Source organism: Conger conger, chromosome 9, assembly GCF_963514075.1.
Source record: "Conger conger chromosome 9, fConCon1.1, whole genome shotgun sequence".
NCBI classification, from domain to species: Eukaryota; Metazoa; Chordata; class Actinopteri; order Anguilliformes; family Congridae; genus Conger; species Conger conger.
The window spans coordinates 38,097,327-38,122,974 of record NC_083768.1 but is presented as its reverse complement, the minus strand read 5'-3'; the positions used below and the strand labels follow the sequence as shown (position 1 = coordinate 38,122,974).

At 41.4% G+C, this 25,648-nt stretch overlaps 1 protein-coding gene across 1 annotated transcript; it reads left to right on the top strand.

Annotated features, from left to right (window-relative positions):
- Nucleotides 1-589: 589 nt before the first annotated feature.
- Nucleotides 590-9,369, top strand: cahz (carbonic anhydrase). The gene is made up of 7 exons (XM_061254539.1): nucleotides 590-747; nucleotides 1,283-1,480; nucleotides 2,719-2,837; nucleotides 3,165-3,257; nucleotides 3,494-3,556; nucleotides 3,661-3,816; nucleotides 8,238-9,369. The coding sequence occupies exons 1-7, from the start codon at nucleotides 714-716 to the stop codon at nucleotides 8,355-8,357; spliced, it is 783 nt and encodes a 260-aa protein (XP_061110523.1). The 5' UTR covers nucleotides 590-713; the 3' UTR covers nucleotides 8,358-9,369.
- The last annotated feature ends 16,279 nt before the right edge of the window (nucleotides 9,370-25,648 follow it).

Genomic DNA, 25,648 nt, shown 5'->3' with positions numbered 1-25,648 from the left:
TGTAGGGTATGATAATTTATGATTCCCTTTTTATATTTTAGCCAATTAATTATATTCGGTTCAGTCATTGGAGTGTGGTGGTCCCTTTAAAATATGTGGTTGAGAAGAAGGAAACACATCGTTGCAGGGTAGGCTATTGGATTCTGCAATGTGCTAACCAGCTCGCGGTTTAATGCTAGCGGAGTATTTCTATATACCATCCGAAACCTTCTATATTTAGGATATACCATGTAGCAAATGAGCGAATCTACTGCTTCTCTCATGTTTTCTCTGAAATTCTGACAATAACATACAGACAGAATGCACGCTTGTCGAATGCAAGCTTCTCCCACAGAAAATGCCATCAGGACGGATGTTAATATTCATCGCGAGGACTGTGTGTCCTTGGATATAGAAACTGAATTAGGTTCAGCGGGTTCTCCATCCTTGTTATAGGAAAGAAACACTGTAGTGTAGTCTTGAGAGAGAGAGAGAGAAAGAGAAGGGGGGGGGGGGGATAACTGAGCCACCTATCGATTGATGGCTCCTATCTTTAACTCCTCCTGCAGCTGTTGAAGGCAGCTGAGATAGACCTACATATGAGCCAGGGACGTCTATATAAGCGCTGACACTTGTCCCGCAAGGGTATCAGAAACTGGCTGTTTGCATCCAGATCTGACCCACTCGAAGGAATTACAGGTTGTAGATACCTCGGTACTCGCAATTTTTCCACCATGTCTCATGCCTGGGGATATGCGCCATGCAACGGTGAGAATCGCGACCGTCTGCCGTTGACCGCAAGATTTGACGCTGCATATACAGCTACTGTGAATGGTTTATGTTGAATGACATATATTTACACCATCGAGCAATTATGGATACATTTATTTGATCCGAAGTTCTGCTTCAGCGTCCCATTGTGGAAGGACCGTCAAGGGCGCTGTTCCTCGTTCATTTTGGGCTTACAGTCTGTAGCCTACAGTAGTAGCCGGCACTCACCTTGGCTGGCTGGCGTGCTCATCGCGCAACTTTAATGTGCAGGAAACACCATTTTACTGTGTTATATCATAAGGTTATAGCATAAGTTTAAGTTCACAAATCTAATTACACAAATGTAAATAAAAACAAGTTAATAAAATTAAGGAAACACTTCGCAAACAGTTGAGTGAATTGTCACCAAGTGAACCGTGTTTCCTTGTCAGTTGAATTGTCACCAAGTGAACCGTGTTTCCATGTCAGGTTGTTTTCTCTCCAGACAATACAGCAATAGATAGTTTTTTTTCCCTAAATATTTTAAATCCAGGGCCTGACAAATGGGTTCAAGACTTTCCTGTTGCCGATGGACCCAGGCAGTCACCCATTGATATTGTCCCGAGCCAAGCCAAGTACGACGCTTCCCTGAAACCGCTCCAACTTAAGTACGACCCGGCCACTTCCAAAGGCATTCTTAACAACGGACATTCCTTCCAAGTGGACTTCGCTGACGACGATGACCGCTCAAGTTAGTCATTATTTTGTTCTTCGTCAGCATATGTTTTGATTATGTGTTATTACGGTAACTGTTATTGTGACTATGTGTCGGCTACTATTAGCAATTTGTCAGAAGTTCAACAGCAGAAATACGAAAGCTAATATACCCCAGACCTAGGTTATTGCAATTAACTGATATTCAGTTGGTTATGTCGTACGCACAGTGATAGATAGGCTAATGTGACCCATGTAGTAAGTATTAGTGTCACAGAGACTATATAATTACGGCATTTTTGTACATGTGTGGCAATATGTAGCAGCGAAGCATGCGTAAATAGATTTATTTGTAACCGCACATGGAGAACAAGCACGAGTGTCTTGTGCAAGAAAAGATTATTTCTCGTGTTATGTGAGCTGTTAAAAAAAATCGTTAAAAATTAACCAGCTGATGTGTAATACGCCAGGAAATCTGTAGAAATGAAACATTTCTTTAAGTAAATAGTCTACGCTTCCAAAAACATTCAAATTTTATAAACATTACTCCAAAGTAGGCTAAGAGTATGGACATGCAATCCAGGATTATTAATTATCAATGCAGGCACGAGCACAGAACGTCCGCCGTTTTGTTTTTATCCACTTCTTTTAACGCCTCAGGGGAAGGTCATTAGCTTTTGCTGGACATTCACTGTAGTGGACAAACATTCATATGTTGTTGTGGCTTTTCTATAATGGTTTCTATGACTAATATCATATAATATTCGAATTATGATGCTTTTATTTAGCTTTTTAGTAGCACTTGTCTATGTTTGCAGACTAAATCATTATCTGGGGAGATAAAGTCCTTGGTATTTGTTTAACCTTGGGTTTGCATGATCTTTTTAATCAAGCTAGCTGAGAATGAACTGGTGATGGAAGTAAAGCTGAAACTATAATTGTGCAATGAAACCAGTCATCACCGTGATCCGTATATGAATAAGATGTAAAACTGGATGTGGATGCTTTGCAACGATCCTGATACCACTATTGTTATGAAATTCCGGTCTGGATTCAGCAGCAGAACTGATCAGGATGGACTGGGAGCATTCATTGTGCCAAGAGGCTGGAGGCCTTGATGGGCCAGGGGACAGCATTAGTGCATTCTGCCGAGTTAGATTCAGCCTTGCTGTATGCACCAGCCTGTTAGCAGAGCATCATTTTTTTTTTCCAATATTACTGCAAGCATATCTCCTCTCTCTCACTCACTCACAATGAATCTGTACTGTCCATCAGCTTTGACAGGAGGCCCGATCTCGGGCACATACAGGCTGAGGCAGTTCCACTTTCACTGGGGCGGAGGCGATGACAGAGGCTCAGAGCACACCGTGGGAGGCACCAAGTTTGCCTGCGAGGTACCAACCTGCATGACCTGGACCCCCCGCCCCCCGCCCCCCAGGGCTACTTAATCATAGCATTTGTTTTGGTTTTGTTTAACAAATATAGGCCATATTTAGGCCATATACTTTGTTTAAAATTATGCAGGGCATCATTTTGGGGTCTTTCCATAATTTTGGAAATCCAGCTTCTCGTGTTGCTAGTATTGCCACTAAGTGAACCACGCAGCAATACATTGTATAGTTTTTTATATTCTATGCTCTGTAAGCTGACCACACCTGGTCATCCTGGCATTGTTCATTAATGCCTGCTTCTCCCGTACCCCTGACATGGCTTCTCCACAGCTTCACTTGGTTCACTGGAACACCAAATACCCCAGCTTTGGGGATGCTGCCAGCAAGCCTGACGGCCTGGCTGTGGTCGGAGTCTTCCTCAAGGTGAGCCTCATCTTCACTTTTCACATCTACATCGGCAGGCTTGTGTGAGACTGCACACCTGTGGTTAATGAACTTTGATGAATCCGTTCCTTTGTTTGATGAAACCTACTCTAAGTAGGGTACGTCAACCACAATTGTAGGAATGAGTGCGTTATGAAGTGCAAATCCTGAGAAAAATCACCCATGTTGGTCTGGGTCGGAACTGCTTTTGATCAGACCTTATTGTTTCTCCTCAGATTGGTGCTGACAACCCCCAGCTACAGACAGTTCTAGATGCTCTGGGCAGCATCAAGTCCAAGGTGAGATCTCACTGATCAACCTAGATTAATTTAACCTTGGAAAGTTTGACCACTGTTTTGTGAATATTCGCTCTTTTGACTCCATAAATGTCTGTTTGGTCCAGGGCTCGCAGACAACCTTCTCGAAGTTTGACCCGGCGATCCTGCTCCCTCCCTCTCTGGACTACTGGACATACGATGGGTCCCTGACCACACCCCCCCTGCTGGAGAGTGTCACCTGGATTGTCCTGAAGGAGCCAATCAGTGTCAGCTCCAGCCAGGTACCATACATACCCCATCCAATCAGTGTCAGCTCTACCCAGGTACCATACATACTCCATCCAATCAGTGTCAGTTCTACCCAGGTAACATACATACCCCCTCCAATTGGAATCAGCTCTACCCCTGTAAAATAAAAAGTTGTTGGCCTCACCCTTTTATAAGAAATTATAAATACTTTTAAAAATCTTTTTGGACTGTTTCTGATTGTAGTCTGGGTTGACCTTTTTTAGTACTTTGTTTTAGCACATCACACCCGTTGCTAACAGCCACCCCCATAGTTACTTTGCTTTGCTTACACACAAACACACACATACACTCCCACTTAATGAATGAAGGGCTTTAAGTAACAATGGTGGAACGCACACATTAAATGTTTGTATATGACATAAAGTCAATATAAACTGCTTATCGATGCATGAACTGACATATTTCCCTGGTATCCAGAGTCACGCTACACCATTAGTCATTTGCAAATCAGGTGATTTTTTCATGCTATGCAAGCTATTAAAATAAAAAAATTATTACACATATTTGGCAGAAATTATAATATTGCAATTGCATTACATTACAATGAAGGCCACAATGACAGAAGGATTGAATAAACTAAGACAATGAAAATATATTGTGAAGTGGACAGCAGTTCAATCCTCGGTATAGCCACAATTATATCCGCACAGCTGTTGAGTAAAGCCCTTAACCCCACATTGCTCCAGGGTCGCTTTTGATAAAAGCATCAGCCAAACAACATGTAATGTAATATAAAAGGTAGAGCTAAATAAGTAAGGCAAAACTTGACCAGGGACCAGATCCAGGCATAATGATAGAGCGACATTATTCTCTGTCTGAAGTCTGAAGTGGTGTGTGTTTAGATAGAGTTCAGTTCCTAAACCGTTATTTCTGGTCACAGGGAAGTGAATTTTATGCGGAGGCGCGATTGTGTTTCATGTAATTAAGTCTGAACAGCCGCCTTCTTTCTTTCTCCTTCTCTCTCGCTCCCTTGCTTCTTTTATTTCCTTCCCCCTCCCTTTCCTCTTTTTCATTTCACCCTTGTGCCCTCTGTCACGTCGATACATTTCCTGCCACCAGCTTTTTTTTTAAACAGTTCTTTATTATTGAGGCCTTTTAAATTTTTGCCACAACACCCCTCCTCCAAATACTGTGTGGTGTGAGGACTAGGTGCCCTCTGTAATGGTAGATTACTTTACTTATCATTTACTTTTTTTAAAGCTTCTCTTTATCAAATTGTGAGCTTCGTATTTCTTTTCTATCCTCTAGAGTAATACAGTTACTTCCCAACTATAGAATTAGATTAGTGTCATTTTTGTGAACTTCACTTATAGTAATTTATAAACTTATGCTTATTGGGTTTAAATAGCTAGATTAAAAGTACACACACACACACACACACAGTTAGAATACTGCCACCAACAGCAAGGTACTGATACATTAGAGTCGGATTCCGGTCTGGAAACAAAATCCAAAGCAAGCTGTTTAATAATGCATGGTGAGAAATGAAGAAACTTTACTGCCTTTAACCCACTGACTTGAGTCCGTGTCCCGCTTATCTACCTGTTGAGTTAATATGCCATCACTGCTACCCCCATTGCCTTACTTGAGTGACAGCTCACTGAATCTCCATGGTGAATTGAGAACACACATCGCTATTGTGTTGTCCCTTCCTTCCCCTTGCCTATAGGGGAAACCAACAGACACTGTGTTTGTCTTCCATGGTCTGTTGTTGTCAGATGTAGTGAACATGTTGGGGGAAAGCGGTTTTTGCTGAAAAGTCAGAGTTTCCTCGGCAACTAGAATGAAAACAGGCTATACGGTATGCAGATAAAAAACTGAGCTATATTGGGGTTAACCTAGTACGTTTCAAAGTCTCGACCTAGATTTACACTTCTGTAGACGTCTAGATCCTAGCTTGTGCTCAGTGGGATAGCATAGTTCCAGTGCCTCTCCTCCCAGGTCAGGCCCATATGTCTTATACATTGCGGGAAATGGAGCGAGCTTGATTGTGTGAAACGGCTATAAAAAGTGTAAATTTTTGTGTGAAAGTCAGCAACTGAACTGCAGAGTGAGGCAGTCACAGCGGAAGTGGAGTCATCTCATCTAGTTGCCATTCATTCTCAAGACTGTTTTTCTCCGAAACTGACGGGTCGCCCACAGAGAGGCCACACTGTTGCCACGGTTCCCGTGTGATCTGCCATTCGCTTGCGCAAAGTCAACCTCGGGTTTCTCCTTGGGTGGGTGGAGCTCAGCTCATTTAAGGTCAGAGTTTGAGCCTTCGAAGCTCTGCTGCAGTTTACACAAAGTGATAATTATGGGTTCATGGAGATGATGGCCACTGCGTGGATGAAATATGGTTACAGAAATTAAAACGGCCACAGTCTTTCATAACCATTTTTTATGGACATGGCAAAATTCTTTCTGAATTACTTCCTGAATTATGAGTATAAATTCTGAGTAATGTATGTGTGCATTTACTGTATATGTGCATACATACAGTATGTGGCATGTGTGTGTGACTGTGTGTGTGTGTGTGCACACATGCGTATGTGTATGAATTTGTGTGTGAAATGTATGTAATGCAAACATAGGCATGCTGCCTGCACTGGCCACCCACAATGGCAACAATAATCAGTGTAGCACAAAGGTCACATATCCTCTTAGCAACTGGACCTAATGACCCCGTCGTTTAAATAACATTACCAGGTAATTGTCAGGTTTGTAAACCTGCTACCAATTAATACCAGTTACCTAATTAGTGGATTACCAAGCAATCGGTCAATATTGATTGATCACAAATGCACATGCATTGTTCACTGATCATAATGCTGCTGCTCAGAAGCTTGGAAGGCCATTACATAACATAACATTACATAACATAACGACGGGAGCAGGCCATTCAGCCCAGCCAAGCTTGCATTTTCCTACCACTAAAATTTGCCTACTGCTTAGTTTGCCCAAAAGCTAAATAGTATCTAGCACCTTATCAAGCCTGATCTTGAAAACCTCCAGTGTTTCTGCCTCCACTACATGTCATGGCAAGCTATTCCACACATTGACCACTCTCTGTGTGAAAACACATTTCCTAATGTCTGTGCGGATATATCCTTTGCTCATTTCCATTTATGCACCCTCGGTTGTTCTGTTAACTGAGCTCACCCTGAATTGCCTGTAGTTCACTTCAGAGAGAGGAAGGATAGAGATCTTTAACTCCGAGGCTGCTCTCTTTGCTGTAGATTCTCAGGTTATTTTCTCACATATAACAGTGGTACTGTTATTTTATCACAGTGTTTTTATTTTAGCAGTGTTGTAATGAGAGACAATTCCCACCGCTTTAAGTGCTACCTTAGATAGGGTTAACCTGAAGACCTCTAACAACAGCAGCAGATAGCCCAAGTCAAAGGCCCAGTCAGAGGTTCTGAGAGTCATTTGTGGTTGTTGTTGTTTTTTTAATTTAATATTTTCCATGCTCATGGGAAAAAGGAGGCCCTGCAGGTCACATGTCACAACTCACTCGTGTCTCATTCATAAAACAGGCTGGGGTTGGAGCGTGTCAGTGTATAGCTAGTGCCTCCAATGAGAGGGCCTAAAATAGGCCCGGCCTGTGGCGGGGAAAACATCCAGCACGGCACACACTGCCCACAGCTGCAGGAGAGGAAGAGAAAAACAGACATCTCCCCTTCCCACGTCTCTCTCTCTCTGCCCCTTCTCCTTCACTGATTTATTCATGTGCATGTCTTAGTCACTCTACCTCTTTTAACACAAACATACAGACACGCATATGCACATATGTACACACAAACGCGCACACACATGGATGGAGGGACAGATATGTATACACACACAGCAATGCATTGTTCTGTCTAGAGTTCCTAGGGGATTTAGTGGCATATATATATATATATACACACATACATACACACACACACACACACACACACAACTACTTCACAAGTCTGTTTCTCAAATTACACAAATTGCAAATTTATAATTTGCCATTTAAATCTTATTATAGCACGTTTTATTGGCATGTGGAAAACCAAATTGAAGACAGTTTTGATTCCTGTTTCGTCTCTTTCACACCCTCTGACTCTCCCTCTTTCTGTTTGTCTCTCTCACGCTTATTCTCTCTCGCTCTCCCTCCCTCTGTACACAGAATCGTAAATGCTGCCTCATTTTGGCAAACCGAGATGACATGCAGTAATGGAATAAAATGTTGAAAATGTTGCATGTAAATGGTAAATTAAAATGTAAACTGTATCGTTGTCTCTCACTCCCTCTCTCTCTTTCTCTCTCCCCCTCTCTCTCATTCCCCCCTCTCTCTCCCTCCCTCTCTCTCTCTCCCCCTCTCTCCCACTCTCTCTCTCTCTCTCACTCTCACTCTCTCACTCTCTCTCTCATACACACACAGATGTATAAATTCCGCAGTCTCCTGTTTACTGCTGAAGGGGAGACCCCGTGCTGCATGGTGGATAACTATCGTCCTCCTCAGCCTCTGAAAGGGCGTAAGGTCCGCGCCTCCTTCCAGTGAAGACCCACCTCCCAAAATCACTCCCTCTACCCCAGACGTGTGGGGTTCAGATCTGCAGGGAACAGCGGTGTATTGAAGTCACTTGTGCTAACTGTCACATTATGTGCAGGGCTGGTTTTAAATTATTTAAATTATTTGTTTGAAAATCATTTATCAGATTTCCCATATTGTGTTTGTATATAGATTAATGTTCAGCTCTGTAGATCTCATTCAAGATGCCCCCATAGACAACCTAGGCAAGAAAAGTCCCACAAATCCCAATTGACACACACATACACATGCACACACACACACACACACTTGCAGAGCTTAAACATTTCAATCCCATATCTGCCCAACATCAGATTGCATCAGATTAATGACGTTTGCTGGCCACTGATGCCACGCCCCTCCCAATCTCCGTCCAGTCACTGCCAAGCTCTTTAAACAGATTTTAATTCTTTCCTTCTTTCTGTTCTTCAATGCGATACAGTAGAGCCAGGTCATTTTAGCAGCAGCAGCTTAGTGCCAGTGCAGTGTTTGTCCTATCAGCATCCGTTTATTGTGCCATTTCTGCTTTGGTCTGGCACTTTTATTTTTAATAATTGATTTAACAATCAAACTGTGACGATTTGATTTCAGTCTCAGTTTGTTTGTATTCTTGCCGCCTCTTAAAAATAGATTTTGTAGATTTTTATTACCTATCAGCCGCTCAAAACCGGCATGATTGCTGCCAGCAACTGAGAATCACATACAGATCACGTAAACCTCAGATTACACCGGCCCTCAGGTCCTCAGGTCCTCCAAGTCGACCCACGGGTGACCAAAGTGTATTGAGCCATGAAGTGATATGTACCATCAGGTGGTTTTTAAAACTAGCAAATGTATTTCTAAGCATTATCAAGCAATATTATGTCTAGGCTACACTGGGAGTGATGGCGTCTTGATTGTTTTTTTGGGGGGTTTTTTTGGTCATCCCTGTCATGATGAGAGGTTTTATTGCCAAAATAAATATATTAGTCTATATAATAAATGTATTAGTCTTTTTTGGTCTCTTTTGTCAGTGTGTGTACAGTATAAGACTTGATCATCAAATATCCAGAACTGGAACCAAAACCCCATACAGTATAATGTAATTTTTTACAATTGTACCATTATAATGCCAATATTGCTACTCTCTCATAAGTATTGAGTGGAAGCCTCGATGAATCCTCATGCCAGTGTCAGATGTGTTTGTGTGACAGGTGGCATTTGACCTCCAGTTGGACTGTGTGTGACCTGTCACCAGTAAGCTGACCTGTTTCTTCAGCTGCTGCTGTTCGTGCGTCAGTGCTGGAGGCATTGCTGTCATTCCACTGGTTTAACTGCCATTTTTAAAGCTGCAAAAAGTTGGCTAATTATTATTTAATAAATAATACAACAATGAAGGACTTTGACTGCTTGTGAAAACCAAATGTATGAGGTTGAGAAAAAGACCTCCCAAGTACAGTATTTCTTCTGTAGTGTGGACTTCCTGGTGAATGTAAGTAAAGAAAAGGTAAGTAACGTAAGAAATCATGTTTTCCCAGAGATCGCCAAAAGAAAAGTCAGGGAGTAATTACGGACATTCATTCTAATGGAACATGGATACTTAATGACAAAATGGTGGTATTGCTTTATAAGTTGATTATTTCACTGTGTTTTCATATGGGAATACAAAAACATTTTGTAGGAGAGGTTTTTGGAGAAGTTCCCATATTTACATAACCTTGCAACAGGTTCAAATTCCAATTCCAAGGCACTCCATTGTAGTTGTAAGTTAAAAGTATTTGGTCCATCCTTTATTAGAGCTGAACTTTCCCCAAAAACTCTTTCCCCAACATTGCTGTCCAGCCCATTCTGAAGAGCACTCGTTTTACAGCCATGTATACTGCATTCCCATCCCTTCTGTCATGCTAATATTTTGACCTGGACCTGGCTTTGTGAAGTCTGGTCAGTGCGCTCTCTCTGGATTGCTTTGCTGTGTTTGGAGCTCAGCCATTGAAGGGCTGTACTACAGAAGATCTACATCACAGAGCCTGATGCTAGCAGGCTTTCAGTGTGACCACAACCCAGAGGAGTGGAAATATGCTCAGTGAACCGAGAGAGATGTGCCGTAATTACATTGGATATCAACTGTAGATGTATGCAATGTGAACCTACTTAATGATCTGGTACCTTCAAGTAAATGCGATAGCAAATCATTTCAGTGATTAATTTTCTTTATTAGTTTCACTAGTAGAGGAAATAAGTGCATCTGTACACACACTGGAGACATTGTTGCCTAATTCCTGGTAGTGAGGGTGTAATGGTTAAGCAACTCTGTAACTGAAAGGCAATAGGTTAACAGGTCTCAATATCAGATAAAGCACAGCTGTTGTACCCTTGACTGGTTTTACCTGAATTGCTTCAGTTTTAAAAATTCCCAACTGTATACTTGGAGAACTAAAGAAACAAACTGAGAGTTGCTCAGGATAAGGACATCTGTAAAGAAAAAAGAAATACATATCATAATTTATTGCATTTCCTGTAACAGACCCTAGCCATTCATCCTGATAGGTTTGAACAGCCTCTGCGATATTCCCCCGGGGGTTAATAATGGCTATTTGAGTCTCGGCCAAAAGGGAGATCTGTGACCAGTCACAGCACTTTAAAATCTCAGGGCAGGCTAAGCTGTGTGCTGCAGGGCCCATGGTCTTTACAGCATGCCTCCATTAGCATGCTAAATACCATTCCGTTTTCTGTAACATAACATTCACAATAAATTCATTATGTGACATTCCTAATAAAAATACACATTCGGTCAGCCAAGCCTCACCTTGACTCAGGCAACAGCAATGTGCTGTTTTACATTATTATGGTATTTCGCTTCTCTCTATTGATCAAATGAGTTCAAACAAACATTGTCACACCACAACAACTCTAAAGTAAATCAAACAATATTGATTATTTTTTCAATATTTTCAAAGCAATTTGTATGCAGTGATCCATTAATAACTTGCAGTATAAGATACTGGACAGAAGTTGTGACAGTTTTAGAGATGGAGACATACTGTAACCGTTAACCGTTGTCTTAATTTTTCTATTAATTCAGCAACTTACAGTCTCAAGAAAACACTATAACCATAAAATAATCCCCCAGAACACACCTTAGAGAAGATTATGGTTAGATCGAGCCCTCTGCAATGTGTTGTGTTATACATTTAGTTTAGCCACATTTCCTAGTAGCCATTTTGAGTGTGTGGAATAAGAAAAGCCAAAAAACCCTGAGAACCTCAAAAGAAGAACAAAGAAAAAAACAATCATTCTTTGTTCTTTGCTCAACCATGCTGCAAACAAGAACCCGGATGCAATCCTCATTAATTCATGAATGAGGATGATTTTTTTTTTCTGATCTACAATGAATGGCTCCAATCTGTCTCCCTGGTTACATAACTGTTTCCTCAGCTACTCTTGCCAGAAGATTCTTTCCCAGAGAGACCCTCTATATTTGGGTCATCTCCCCCCTGTGGAGGTCTGGAACAGTGAATGGGCAGGTTCATAGGAAAGAGCCCACAGGAAAGACATAGGGAGGAACAGATGGCCAAAGTCTTCAGAGAACCAGGTGACTTAACGCGTATATGAATATGTATTTCCTCATAACTACCATGCAAATGAATATTGGCACACAACAAGGCCAATTTACCTTGATTCGAGATTTTCTCACGATTTCCTTGATTCTGACTGGATCTATCCCTGGTTATGGTCAGCACTCACTGATCCGTCCACAGGCTGCTCATCCCTGCTGCTGCTCCTGACCACTGCTCATGTACCCTCTGCAGCGCTTTACCGTGCAGGGATAATGTGCAGAGTGCATACACAGGCTGGAGCAGACCTCAAGGCTATGAGGACTGCTTCCCTGTGAAGGTGACATTGGCCATAAATTCTGTGTGTGTGTGTGTGAGAGAGTGCCCATATATGTGTGTGTGTGTGTTGGTTCAAATATTTTCTCAGCAGCTCTGTTGTTATATCAATAAATTATTTTAGAATAAAAAAGCGTGTGAACAAAATGTGGTGTGGAAACGACATAACACTTTCCATATAAAAAGAAACCAGTTATAATGGAAAATGTATTTCATGCACACTGAGCTAGTATTGATTACAGATAATGTATTTAGGTCATCTGTGTACAGTTCTAATGTGTTTGTAAGGACATTGCTTTTAGTTTGTAGAACAATGCAGGGCCAGAGACGGTGCCTCCATCTTGGCCAAACAGGGATGGCACAGACATTCTTCCTGAAGACTCCCCTGCAGATTGCTGCCTGGTCTGATTCACCTCCTAATCGTTCTGCCTGCACACTAACACTCATTTTTTTGTGTTTACCATCTTCTGCCTGGTTGTCCCAGCACTGTGTGAACCAAATTTCGGCAACCGAGTGAGACCCTTAATAATGAGGAAATTAACCCATGGCTCAACCCATTATGAACAAAGGTACCCTATAGAAAACTCATAGAAAGGCCTAGGAATCACAATGCTTTTCAATGGTCATGTGCCTTGAAAAAGCGTCATGTGATCAAATACAACGCTGGCGTCACATTCCATCTGTTAAGGGAGATGTAACATGCAGGTCACATCTGCCTGTTAAGGGAGATGTAACGTGCAGGTTGCATCTGTCTGTTAAGGGAAATGTAACGTGCAGGTTGCATCTGTCTGTTAAGGGAGATGTAATGTGCAGGTCGCATCTGTCTGTTAAGGGAGATGTAACGTGCAGGTTGCATCTGTCTGTTAAGGGGGATGTAACATGCAGGTTGCATCTGTCTGTTAAGGGAGATGTAATGTGCAGGTCGCATCTGTCTGTTAAGGGAGATGTAACGTGCAGGTTGCAATTGTCTGTTAAGGGAGATGTAACGTGCAGGTTGCATCTGTCTGTTAAGGGAGATGTAACGTGCAGGTTGCATCTGCGCATAAGGGGTTAAAAGAGAGTGCTGAACCCGCAGATACTGAATTGCTTGATGCCATCAAATTAAAGTCATTAAAGCATGGCAGAGCTAACCGCATTAAAATGTGCAGTTCCTGGGCACACCTACGTAACAGGAAACTAACTGGAGCTTACGCTGGCATTTAGGCAGTAAGAACCTGTTTCAGTTTCAGGCCATTGAGTGGTGTTTAATGTTGAGTGGGATTTAAGAACATGATTCTGTCCTTACTTTCATTTCATGGAGGAAGGGAACCGCAATCTTCCCGGTACAGTCTGATTCATTGGTCCTTGTGTGAAAGGAAGGATAAAGACTTTAGCAGTCAACCTCACGGGCCGTCTGTTTGCGCCTTATCTAAAAGATATGGCCCTGGATTCAGTGAATTTGTCCTTAACTTTGACAAAATCACAATTGTAGTTAATTGTTTTAAGTCTGCAAGGATACAGAGAAGCAGGATACTTGTCTATGCGCTTAACTGATGACATTTTTACATATACAACCCCACTGTGCAACCAAATGTACAACCAAATATATATAGTAAATTCCATAATGTTTCGGACAAAGACATATTTATTGATTTATGTTTGTGATTTGGCTCAGTACTCCACAGTTTTGTATTTGTAATCAGACAATTGACATGTCGGTACAATATTTAGTGGAGTTTTCAAGAAATACAAGAGCAGCTCAGAATGTTCTTTTATTATATGTGAATTGTCTGATTACAAATAATGGAGCCAAATCAAGAAAAATATGTATTAGTCCCAAACATTATGGAGCTCACTGTATCTTGATTAAAATGATTACATGATTTTAAAATGACATGGGATACGGTCAGTGCTATTCTCATCATCTGGTGCTGTATATTTATTTATGCCTTATATAACAAGAGCCTAAATGGAAATAAATAGAAATCCAGAAAACATAGATTAATTTCTCAGAAGGAGGCAGGTATTTATCTCAAGTGTAAACAACAATGTTATCCTTCAGTAAGTCAATTGGTTGGTGGTTTAATCACTTGGATATATTCATCATACAAAGATAAACAAATATTGCAAATAAACAGAAAAATGTAAATATTTGCTTCCCTACATAAATATTGAGTGAGAATTATTGCAGTTTTCATAAACATAAGACTTATTGCAATAACATTATGTTGTGCAGCTGCCATTTCAATCAAGAGACAGGATTTATTTCAGCTGATATCTACTATGTGAAATTAAGAGTGCTTTAGGTTATTGTAATAGTTGCTTGTGCAAAAAAAAAAAAAAAACTGTACTGTACAGTACAATAATGTGTACACTATGACGAATCAACATATTGTTAGTTGGCCTGGCAACATTTACATCATCATATTGCTCTTTGACTCTTCATCCTTTCTCCCCACCGCACTGATATTTCCCAGAAAAAATATTGACATAAACTCAAACCATGGGAATTCAGCTGCAGTTGTCATGGAAACACCAGTTGGGAGGAATATGGGGTGAAAACCTTTAACCTTCCATTTAAAAAAAAACAAAAAAAAACCCTAATCAATGCACATATTTTGGGAAATGGGTTTGTTTGTGGAATCCACTGTAGAGCAGGAGTAGGCTTTCACTTCATCTTGTCTATGATAATTAAATTGGGAATATTTGTCAAAACCATGATTTGTGTTTGTGCTTTTTGTGGTCAGGCACCCCTCCCTCTGTCTCCATAAGTGCTGGGATGCACTGCTTATTTTCACCAAATGCTTAATGATGACTTTCTGTGCTCAATTCCATGGTTTTACATATTAGCTCAACACTAAACACTTTAGTCCCAACCAAATCGAAGTCCAAACAGTAACAAAGTCATAACAGCATGCATATACAGGATGCATCATGTAACAATAAACATAGAAAAATAAAAAACTAAATGAATCAGATGTATTCAAAATGATTATTTATTCAACTGAAAATGAAACAACATCCAAAAGCCTTTTGAGAAAGTATGTCATAATTCAGTAGCTTGTACAAATACCTTTAGCAGCAATAAGCTGAATATTCCTTTTAATTAGTTAATCAGTCTCTTAGATCACAGGATGTATCCCTGTCAGTGGGTGTAAAGTATATATTCTATGAAATGAGGAAGTCTGTACTCTGAACACTATGGGAAAGTCTATGAACTTGATGGACCTTAGTTTAAGAACTTGCAGTCAATGAGGAAGTGTATAAATTCAGTCAGAAGGCCTCCCACCACCAGCCCTGAAGGGCAGGAGATAAGAGGCAGCACAGCCCCTGATAGCACAAGGGTGTGTGTGATGGCCTGTGGACCCACCCATTACAAAATGAAAATACAAATAATCATTTTTATAATTTATAACATCCACAGTATATATTATAATGTTGATGATGATGGCTAGAATTTATGCAAATGCATTCCAGTTAAATGAACTTAAAAACCGAGCGTAGAGATGTGTGTTTAACTGAATAATTAAAAAGCCTTTACTCAATGCAAGTGCTGATGGCCTCAAGCTATGTCAAATGAGTAGCACATTGTGCCGGAAATGCATTATAGAACGGTGTATAGACAAGTCATTAGCGGTCCCATTGGGAATGTTGAATTGGGATATTTTGACAGATACTGCACAGCTGCTGCTGTCTCCCATGCCATGTGTACACGCTGGCATGCAGAGTTTGAACAGATGATGCTCTGTGGGCCTGTTCCCACTGTTCCCATATCAACTGTTTACAGAAGGGGCAATCGAGCCTGCCATACATCACTATTATAGATGTCTCTCTCTCTCACATGCAAGCAGGCCACACATATACTATACAATCGTAAACAATATTACACTGAACAACACAGCGTAAATCTTCAATCATAAATCTTCAGCAAAAATCTTTGTGAACACGCACCTTTGGAAACAAGCAATCACATCAAAGAGGGATAAATTAGAAATGCATATCTGAATTAGATTGAGCGGTTGTTATATGTGAGGATCTGGAATAAAGCCACTCAGATTCGATTAAAGTGGATGGCTTGTGCAATGCAATTCACTTATCTGTGAGGACCTGTCCAGTGTGTGAACCAATAGAGTGTGTGGGTAAAACTGGAAAAAATATAAAGCTGTGGGAGAGACGGGTAACATGAAAGCCCTGAGGTGGAGTATAAGATAATGCAGATACTTTGTGAGCAATCGTCTACTCAGTTTGTAAACCAACACATTCACATGGGTTAATGCCTGTGTAACTGAAATTTTATTTCTGAGCTGACCTGAGCCAACTACTAACCATTTAACTGTGCTAAATGCCTACAATGTAATGTAATGCAGTACGTATTTCCTCACTACACATGGTTAAAGATATATTTTGTGGATCATCCATGACTTACACACCAGTATATGTTGACAGAGAAATGTTCTGTACAATCTATTGCAAATGTTTGCTGTCATATTTTACAGTCTAACAAATTGCCTCAAATTAAACATTTTTGTGAGGTCACTCTCATTGCTGGTAACTCTTATACTATCATGCATTTTTTATATTCATCATGATATATTAGTGTACACATATAAAATGGAAACTCAGGCAGTCAGATTTACAGTGGTCATTATTCTCACAGGAAAAACAGTGATAACATATCACATTCCACTTCCTCATGAAGAGAAACCACAAGCTATGTGGCCTTATGCCCACAATCATCTTTTAAATGATGCTAATCTTTTTTTAATAAAAATCTGTTGCAGCTTGAACTATTCATCAGTTGACCCATCCTTGACCGCTGGTTGAAATAAAATAAAATAAAATTAGAATAAAACAATTTTTGCCCAGTGACTGGACTATGTAATTCACGCCATGAGTTATGACCACATGATGTGCAGTGACCGCTTAACGGTTTTCTGTCCAATGAACTGGGGAACAGAGAGCTGAAATCTATAGCACATCGAATATATCGACAGTGAATAGGAAAACCTTTTCAGGGATCAATTTGTTTAATCCATGGGTATTTCCTCCTTCTGTGAATTAGAGTGGGTGGCCCTGGGTTATTTTAAAACAATTAATAATAACATGATGATTAAGCACATTGTTTTACACAAGCATTATGTATGTTCTTGTTAACACACACACACACACACACACACACACACAGACACACAGACACATAAAATATGGACTATCAGAGTAAAAAAAACTGCTCCAGTTATAACCCAGTGGGACATACAATAAGGATGTAAAACCCCATACTTTGAAGTGGGGGTATGGCTTGTGGATGACAGAACAGTTTCCATGGCTCCTATACTGCTTGTTTGATTCTCAGGTGTGGCACTCCTGCTGCAGTGTTGACAAAAGGTTCTTCACCAGAAGATTATAAAGGAGTCTTCAACAGAAAAATACATCTGTGTACAAAAGGATGCATAGAAACAAATGCCAATATGTCTGAAAAAAATGGATGCAACAATGGCTGTGTGTGTATTGGTGGGGGGGCATGTATACATCCTAATGAGATCTTCCTTTGATATTCTCTAGGTTTTCAATTTTAGTTTGAGGACAAAGGTGCCCTTTAACATAACCACATAACCTTTCCCATTTCCTACTTGCCGGTTTTGTGATGTGCTCTCTGCTGCAGTTTAGACTGCATTGCCTGCCTGCAGAGTCAGGGCTGAAACACGAGAAACTGCTTGCAGGGTAATCCCTGGCAAGGCTTATGCTGCAGTGGTGCAGAATTTCAATCAGGCCCTGTGTTGGGCAGGGATTTGCAGGTGCTGTACAGAAAGGTAGTCTGGTTACGCTTCCATCAGTAAAGAATAATTCATTCACAGGGAACACTCAAGTCTCATGACACTGCTGAACAGATTGAACACAAAAACTGAATTTGTGAAATTATTAACAACTCAAAACCTACATGTTTTTCTCTCCGTGTGCCTCTCTGATTTCACCCAGAAATGCAGGGTGTGCTTGTATCTTCACCAGCAAGGTGTCCTCATGAATAATTGGCAAAAAAGCATCACATGATACGTTTAGACCGGTGAGAGGGTGGTGGAATAAAATGCAGAGAGTAATCCACCCATATGGAACTGAGACAAAATAAATGACTGGCTTGTTCAGATGAAGTGAGGCCTGATATTTACTCTTGCACAGGCAAGGATAAGTACATTTCACAACCAAGCAACTTATCAAAATGCAAATACTTACACAGTTTCCATCTTTGAATGCTATCTGTGAAATGTGTGGGGTAATTGAAAGTTACCGTTTCAATGAAGACCTAATGCCACTGAGGTTCTGAACATTGTGACTGCCAGAGAAGTGGATTCTCTGCTTGTGTAGCTCCTTTTCCAAACAGGGTGATTAGCTAGTTTGTATCTTCTAGTTTTCAGCGAATGAGATGCACTTTCTAGCTACACTAGTCCTTGACCTAACATCTGCCACTGGAAATCAGAGTGTACTGTACTAGATATTCTGAACAGAAGGAGCACTTGTAATGTGCTCAGGGTGCAATACAATGTGGCTGTGATGAAAGACTCAATTAAACTGAGACTGAAATAAACTTCAGAGGATGAGAGACAAATATCCCTCCTCAGGACTGTCCGTTAATGTCCCCGCAATTTATATTTCAACCAATATTCTGTGACATAATACATGGGTGTCTAATCGACAAACAAATACAGAAGCATACTTTTTACAGCCAAAGGACTCCTGTCTCCAAACACATCAGACCTGAAGACTGCTGTGATGTTGGTGGCCAGATAAGGAAACAGCACTCTGATTGGCCGAACAAATAAGGCATAGTTATGGAGACCATCTCAACAGTGATATCCCCTCCCTTTCTCCCAAAGGATCTGCACACGGCCTGACCCCAGAAGGACGCTGCATCACACCATGGCAATGCCAGCTCCTCCTTCCAAGCTTCGTAGGGAAGATTCCATCCCTACCGAAATCTTTGGAAGGGTAGTAAACAAGTGAGGCCACTGAAGGGAGAAACACACAGAGCACGCCCATATTCCACTGACATCACCTCACCAGCATGCGGGCAGCCAGCCGGGCGGGTGTCTCTGGGTGGGCGAGGGCGGGGACCGGTCCTGATGCTAATCTGCCTGTTCGCACAGCGTGGCAGCCCCTGATATGGCATTCATAGGACGTGGCCTTATCAGCTGATTAAAGTAAACATATGTATGTGCACAGGGCATGCTGGGGGATAGGAGGACTCCAAAGGCGACAAGAGCTCATTACACTGCCTCCTGTTGGCTGCTGTCATGGATGACATGGATACGGCTCACTGATCGGCTGATTAGTTATTTGCATTAACGAGCTGGTATACAGGTCTACCTAATAAAGTGGTCAGCGAGTGTGTTTCCATTTTCCCCTGAATTGATTTGTTGAAAATAAAAAAAAGTGTTTCTAATTTTGGCTGGCAGGATAAACCCCTGAAATGTGGTAAGAACAGCAGACGTCACAGTTGTGTAAGGGAATTAGGAACGATCACATTTTCTTTTGTTTATATGACAAACGCCTGAGCATTAGGACAGCCCTGGGGTGGGCTGTGGAAAGCAGTTATCCAGTACAGCTGTCCCACCAGATGGGTGTTAGCCCTCACCACAGACTCATTTTCTCATTTTAATACGGAGTCAGTCTCTCCCAATTTGCTGCTCTCCATTTTAATGAAAAATGCTGTACCATATACTGTATACACTAGTACTGGCACATTCCACTGTATTTACTGCTGAGACAGATCAAAGCAGGAAAGAGAAAAAATAAAGGATGAAAGGAGGAATTGGAGGAACTTGCAGTTGCTGCAAGTTCAATGAAACTGGAAATAGACCATTTCTGTTCTGCTATTTTCCATCACTACAATAATCCCGAATGCAGGCTATTACTTGCATACACACACAAACCCAGCCCCCCTCCCCCATTTGTACTCAGGAGTACCTGTTAGAGGTAGGTGTTTATGAACTGCCAGTGACACCTTTCTCCTGTGTATTTGTAATTACGTACTTCTTTTCCAAACAGGGTGATTAGCTAGTTTGTATCTTCTAGTTTTCAGCGAATGAGATGCACTTTCTAGCTACACTAGTCCTTGACCTAACATCTGCCACTGGAAATCAGAGTGTACTGTACTAGATATTCTGAACAGAAGGAGCACTTGTAATGTGCTCAGGGTGCAGTACAATGTGGCTGTGATGAAAGACTCAATTTCCCAGCAGACAGATCAGCTAGGGACCAGCAGGCTACTGTGTAAAAACAACACACTATGAAGATTTCGTACAGAAGCGTCGTAACAAACCTCTGACCAGTGCAGTCTCAGTATTGATTATTTTGATAGGAGTTTATGTGGAGATTTCCAGGGGAGTCCTTCCTCTCAAAAGGACTCGACAAAAAAGGGAATAATAGATAAATACGTAAAAAAATAAAAATACAAATTCAATAACAGATATCAAAAATGAATTTAATACATAAAATAAATAAAATATAACAGAAACAAACAAATTCAATAAAAGTCGGGCCTTGAAAAAAGCAAGCCTACAAAATTGAATTTTTAGATGTGATTTAAAAGCAGGGAATGACTCAGCTGATCTAATATCGAGCAGCAGAATGTTCCAGGGTCAAGGGACCATCACAGCAAAGGCGTGATTACCCTTCGATTTTAACCTTGAACAACCAAAAAGACACACACACACACACACACACACACACACCCCACCCCACCCCACACACACAAATGTGTGTGTGTTCTGTTACTCACAGTGACATTCCACAGTTCATTCATTTACTGTAAATGCTAGGTCATTTCCATGGAGTCCTTGTAAATGTGTCCTTCAGCACAGCTTCAGTGAACTGGTACTGGTCATATCACATATCTGATGACTCAAAAAGATTAATGTAAGGTGCAGTTCTTTACCTATAGCATGACAGCACAAGTAATACTGTAGCTCTCTGATGTGAAGAGACAATATACATATAGAGAGACTGAAAGCAGCTGTGTTCCTTAAAGTCTGTCCCTTAATTACGTAGATTTGTACAGAACAACAAACCAACACACACACACACACACACACACACACTCACAAAAGCTCAGAAACACAGAGATTATTTAATTTGTCAGATCTGGCTGATTTGAACAAATATTTATTTTCAAAGGGGGGATTATGTCAATGTTGGAGAGGACAATGGTTATATCCTTTTTTGATACATAGCAACACTCCAAATATTGTCCATGTATGTATATATGTATGCATCTATATCCATTTATATATATGTGTGTGTGTGTGTGTGTGTCTGTGTGCACACTTGTGAGTACATGTGTATATGTGTTAGTGTCTATGCATGTGTATGCCTATGTGCAAGACACTTTCCGTAACCTCCAGTGGCACATACAGTACAGCAACTATAATCCAGCCACCACCATGCACACATCACTGTGTACAATTCTCTTACATACAGAGGTTTATACCGCTGTGTGACCCAGTTTACATGACAGGGATTTCACCACTGCACACAACTGCATGTGGTTGTGACCGGTTCTGACCGGTGACTGACTGCGGTACAGGGCTGTACAGGTTCGCTTATGCCTTATCCAGAATGGTGTTGACAGATTAGATTTTGTTACACATGATTCAGCTGGATGTTTGCTGAAACAACACTGTTTACGCACCTCGCTGGGGGGGGCATGGCACCGACGCCACGCTTGTGATTTGAGCCTGAAGGCTTCAGACTGGAGTCACCTGAGCGTCTGCTTCAGCCAGCAGGCCGAATGAGGACACTGAGTCATTACTGTGTGTAGGGTGGCCTGAGGGAAGGTGTGTGCACTAACACACACATTTACACAGACAGACCTACACACACACTTACACACACACTTACACACTGACCTACACACACACTTACACACAGACCAACACACACACTTACACACAGACCTACACACAAACTTACACACAAACCTATACACACACTTACACACACAGACCTACACACACACACGTACACACAAACCTAGACACACACTTACACACAAACCTACACACACACGTACACACAAACCTACACACACACTTACACACAAACCTACACACACACTTACACACAAACCTACACACACACGTACACACAAACCTACACACACACTTACACACAAAACTACACACACACTTACACACAAACCTACACACACGCTTACACACACAGACCTACACACACACGTACACACAAACCTACACACACACTTACACACAAACCTACACACACACGTACACACAAACCTACACACACACTTACACACAAAACTACACACACACTTACACAAAAACCTACACACACACTTACTTACAAACCTACACACACGGAGAAACACACACACAAACACACTACACACACACACTCCCACACACACACACACACACACACAGACCAAAAAAACACACACAAACACACACAGACAAAGACAAAAACACACACACACACACACACACACATACACACACACAATTACACACACACATACACAAACACACACACACACAGACAAACACACACACTCTTACACACATATACACACACCCATACACACACACACATACACACACACACACACACAGTTCACTCAGGGCTTCTGCACTACTCTGATGATGGGAGAGAGGGCAGCATGCTCTCTATGCTGCTGTTCAGGCCACACTACAGTGCATACTACAGGCTGTAGGCGCTGATGCACATGGAACCCAGACGTGGCCATAGACGCGGAGGTGCGGCAGCCCGCAGCAGGGCCTGCTGGTGCGGGCCTGCTGGTGCGGGCCTGCTGGTGCGGGCCTGCTGGTGCGGGCCTGCTGGTGCGGGCCTCCAGAGGACAGCGCCTGCACTGATCCCACTGGCCCACTGCTCGCTCATCTGACAAACTTTCCATTTCACAAACAAAAGTGAACACATCAGCAACTCCACATGAAACCATCATCTCACTTAAATGCCTGTTTGAAATGAAAGAAGCTCTCTTTAGCAAGCCAGATTAGATGTTTGCCTTTTTTGTATATAAATTCAGGACAATTCCAAACAAAATGGCATATTCTTTCCAGAGAGTAAACTCAGCACTTCACCTCCACTGATGCTTATTTTAATTAAAATAATTAAGCTTCCAATTGAAGAAATAAATAATCTAAAATAAATAATCTCTTCTGTCATGACATGATACAGTAAAACTATGCGGTTGAGATATCTCTAATGTGCTCATGTTGTTGGTGTAAACTGTAGAAGCTCATGGTTCAGAGGGGCCAATAAGGATATTACTGGCCTTGTTTTGACGTTAATAAAGGTTCGAACTCGGTTTCGCAGGACCTGTGACTGTTTTATATTTCCTGCCAACAAGAAAGACACAAGTGAAGGCCATTCAACACATTTCCTCATTTCTATTGCAATACTTTATTATGTCGGCATTCATGCACCATATTATTACACAACAGTATTTCTATAATACTGTGTTTCGAGTTGAAGCATGGTCATGGAATAAGTAAGTGAGCATTCCTGACAGCTGCATGTCCCTACTGTAATTGGCTGGAATGTTTGGAGTTCATAGTTCAGTTCAATGTTGAATTTGTATTTTTTCCTGCCATTGTGTTATCCTAATGTGCATTTGGTAAAGAGATTGCGTGACTCACACAAGGGAGGGAGACAGTCATCCAGCCATTCCTGTTTCGGCATTTCTCAGCTCAGAAAAGTGGCTGTAGATCCTGACTGTTTGAGACATCCGGTTTTTGACTCTTTCTCATGACCTCTCAGACATCTCTCATACTTTAACAATATAAATTGTAATTATAATGGAATTATAATTCAATGTTTAATTTGCTGACAGTACCAACATTTCTATGATCAAAGCACCACGCACATCTTAAATGTTAAGTTGTGTTTGATGTTAGATAGCCACAACTGCAATGAAGCTAAGCTTTCAGCTCCTACTGTAAATGTGGGATATTTACCTAAAGCACCATGGTAAAGTAAGATTGTAGGGGCCATCAGAGACTGTACGCCACTGTACCTTACCTCCATCATCAATCTATCAATCAATCCATTTTTATTTGCATAGCTCTTTTAACAAACTGCGTTGTCACAAAGCAGCTTTACAGAGAAACCAGTTCCCAAGAATACGCAACAGTGGCAAGGAAAAACTCTCTGGCTAACAGGAGGAAACCTTGAGCAGAACCTGACTCAGCAGAGGAACCCCACCAGTTTGTTGAAAAAATGGTTTTAAATACAAACAGATTAATAAAAGTACACAAATGTCCAATTAGAAAGTTGAAGCAGAGATTAGGTAGAGGGATGGCAGGAACACCAATGGGTAGCGCTGTCAGGTAAGGGGACAGGCTTGGTGCTACAGCTGAATCAGCCGTGGCAGGAGGGACATGGGGGAAAGGAGATAGTTGGTGCTGATAGTGTGTTTAGACAGTAAACAGCCATTGCATTTGTGATGGGAGAAAACATGGGGCATTGTCTATATCAAAAACTCATCAACAAACAGCCGAAGCCAGCAGTAAGTCCACTGCACCAAGCTATTTTGAGACTATATTCAGGAAGGATTTAATTATGCCCCCACCCCCAAGAAAAAAGAGGGATAAAAGCTGTTTGAAGGTAAGGACAAATTACACATTCAAAAAGCCCACAAACTGTAGAATGAATGATCTAGCCTGCTGATGTAGATAAAAGCACATCAGACACAACCACTTCAGATATGTCCCTAAGGTTTTGCAGAAAAGGTGCAATGCTTGTATGTCAAAGTTAAGGATAAATGAGTTATGCCCACTAAATAACATATATTCAGAATTTCAGTCTATTGCTCTCTTTGCCTCTTTCAATGCCAGTGGGGTTTCTTTGGGTTTTTTGTTCTTGTTGGTTGTGTTTTTTTATACTTCTGGTTTTTAAAGTCGACCCAATAAAAGGGTTTTAAAAATATCTCTCTCTCTCTCTCTCTCTCTCTCTCTCTCTCTCTCTCTCTCTCTCTCTCTCTCTCTCTCTCACACACACACACACGCACACGCGGGCACACACACACTCACACATGGAGACACGGACACACACACACACACAAACATAAAGCCACTGACACATGCATATGCACACACGCACTCATACAAACACACACACACATGCACGCACCCACACAAGCACACACACACATACGCGCACAAACACATGCACACATGCCATCACGCAAACACACACACTCACACACACACAAACAGACTCACACAGGCACACATGCACGCACACACACACACGCACACACACTCGTGTGCACACAAATGCATGTGCAAACACACGCTCACATACACTCACACAAATACACACACGCGCGCACACATGCACGTACGCACACACACTCACACACAAACAGACACACACACG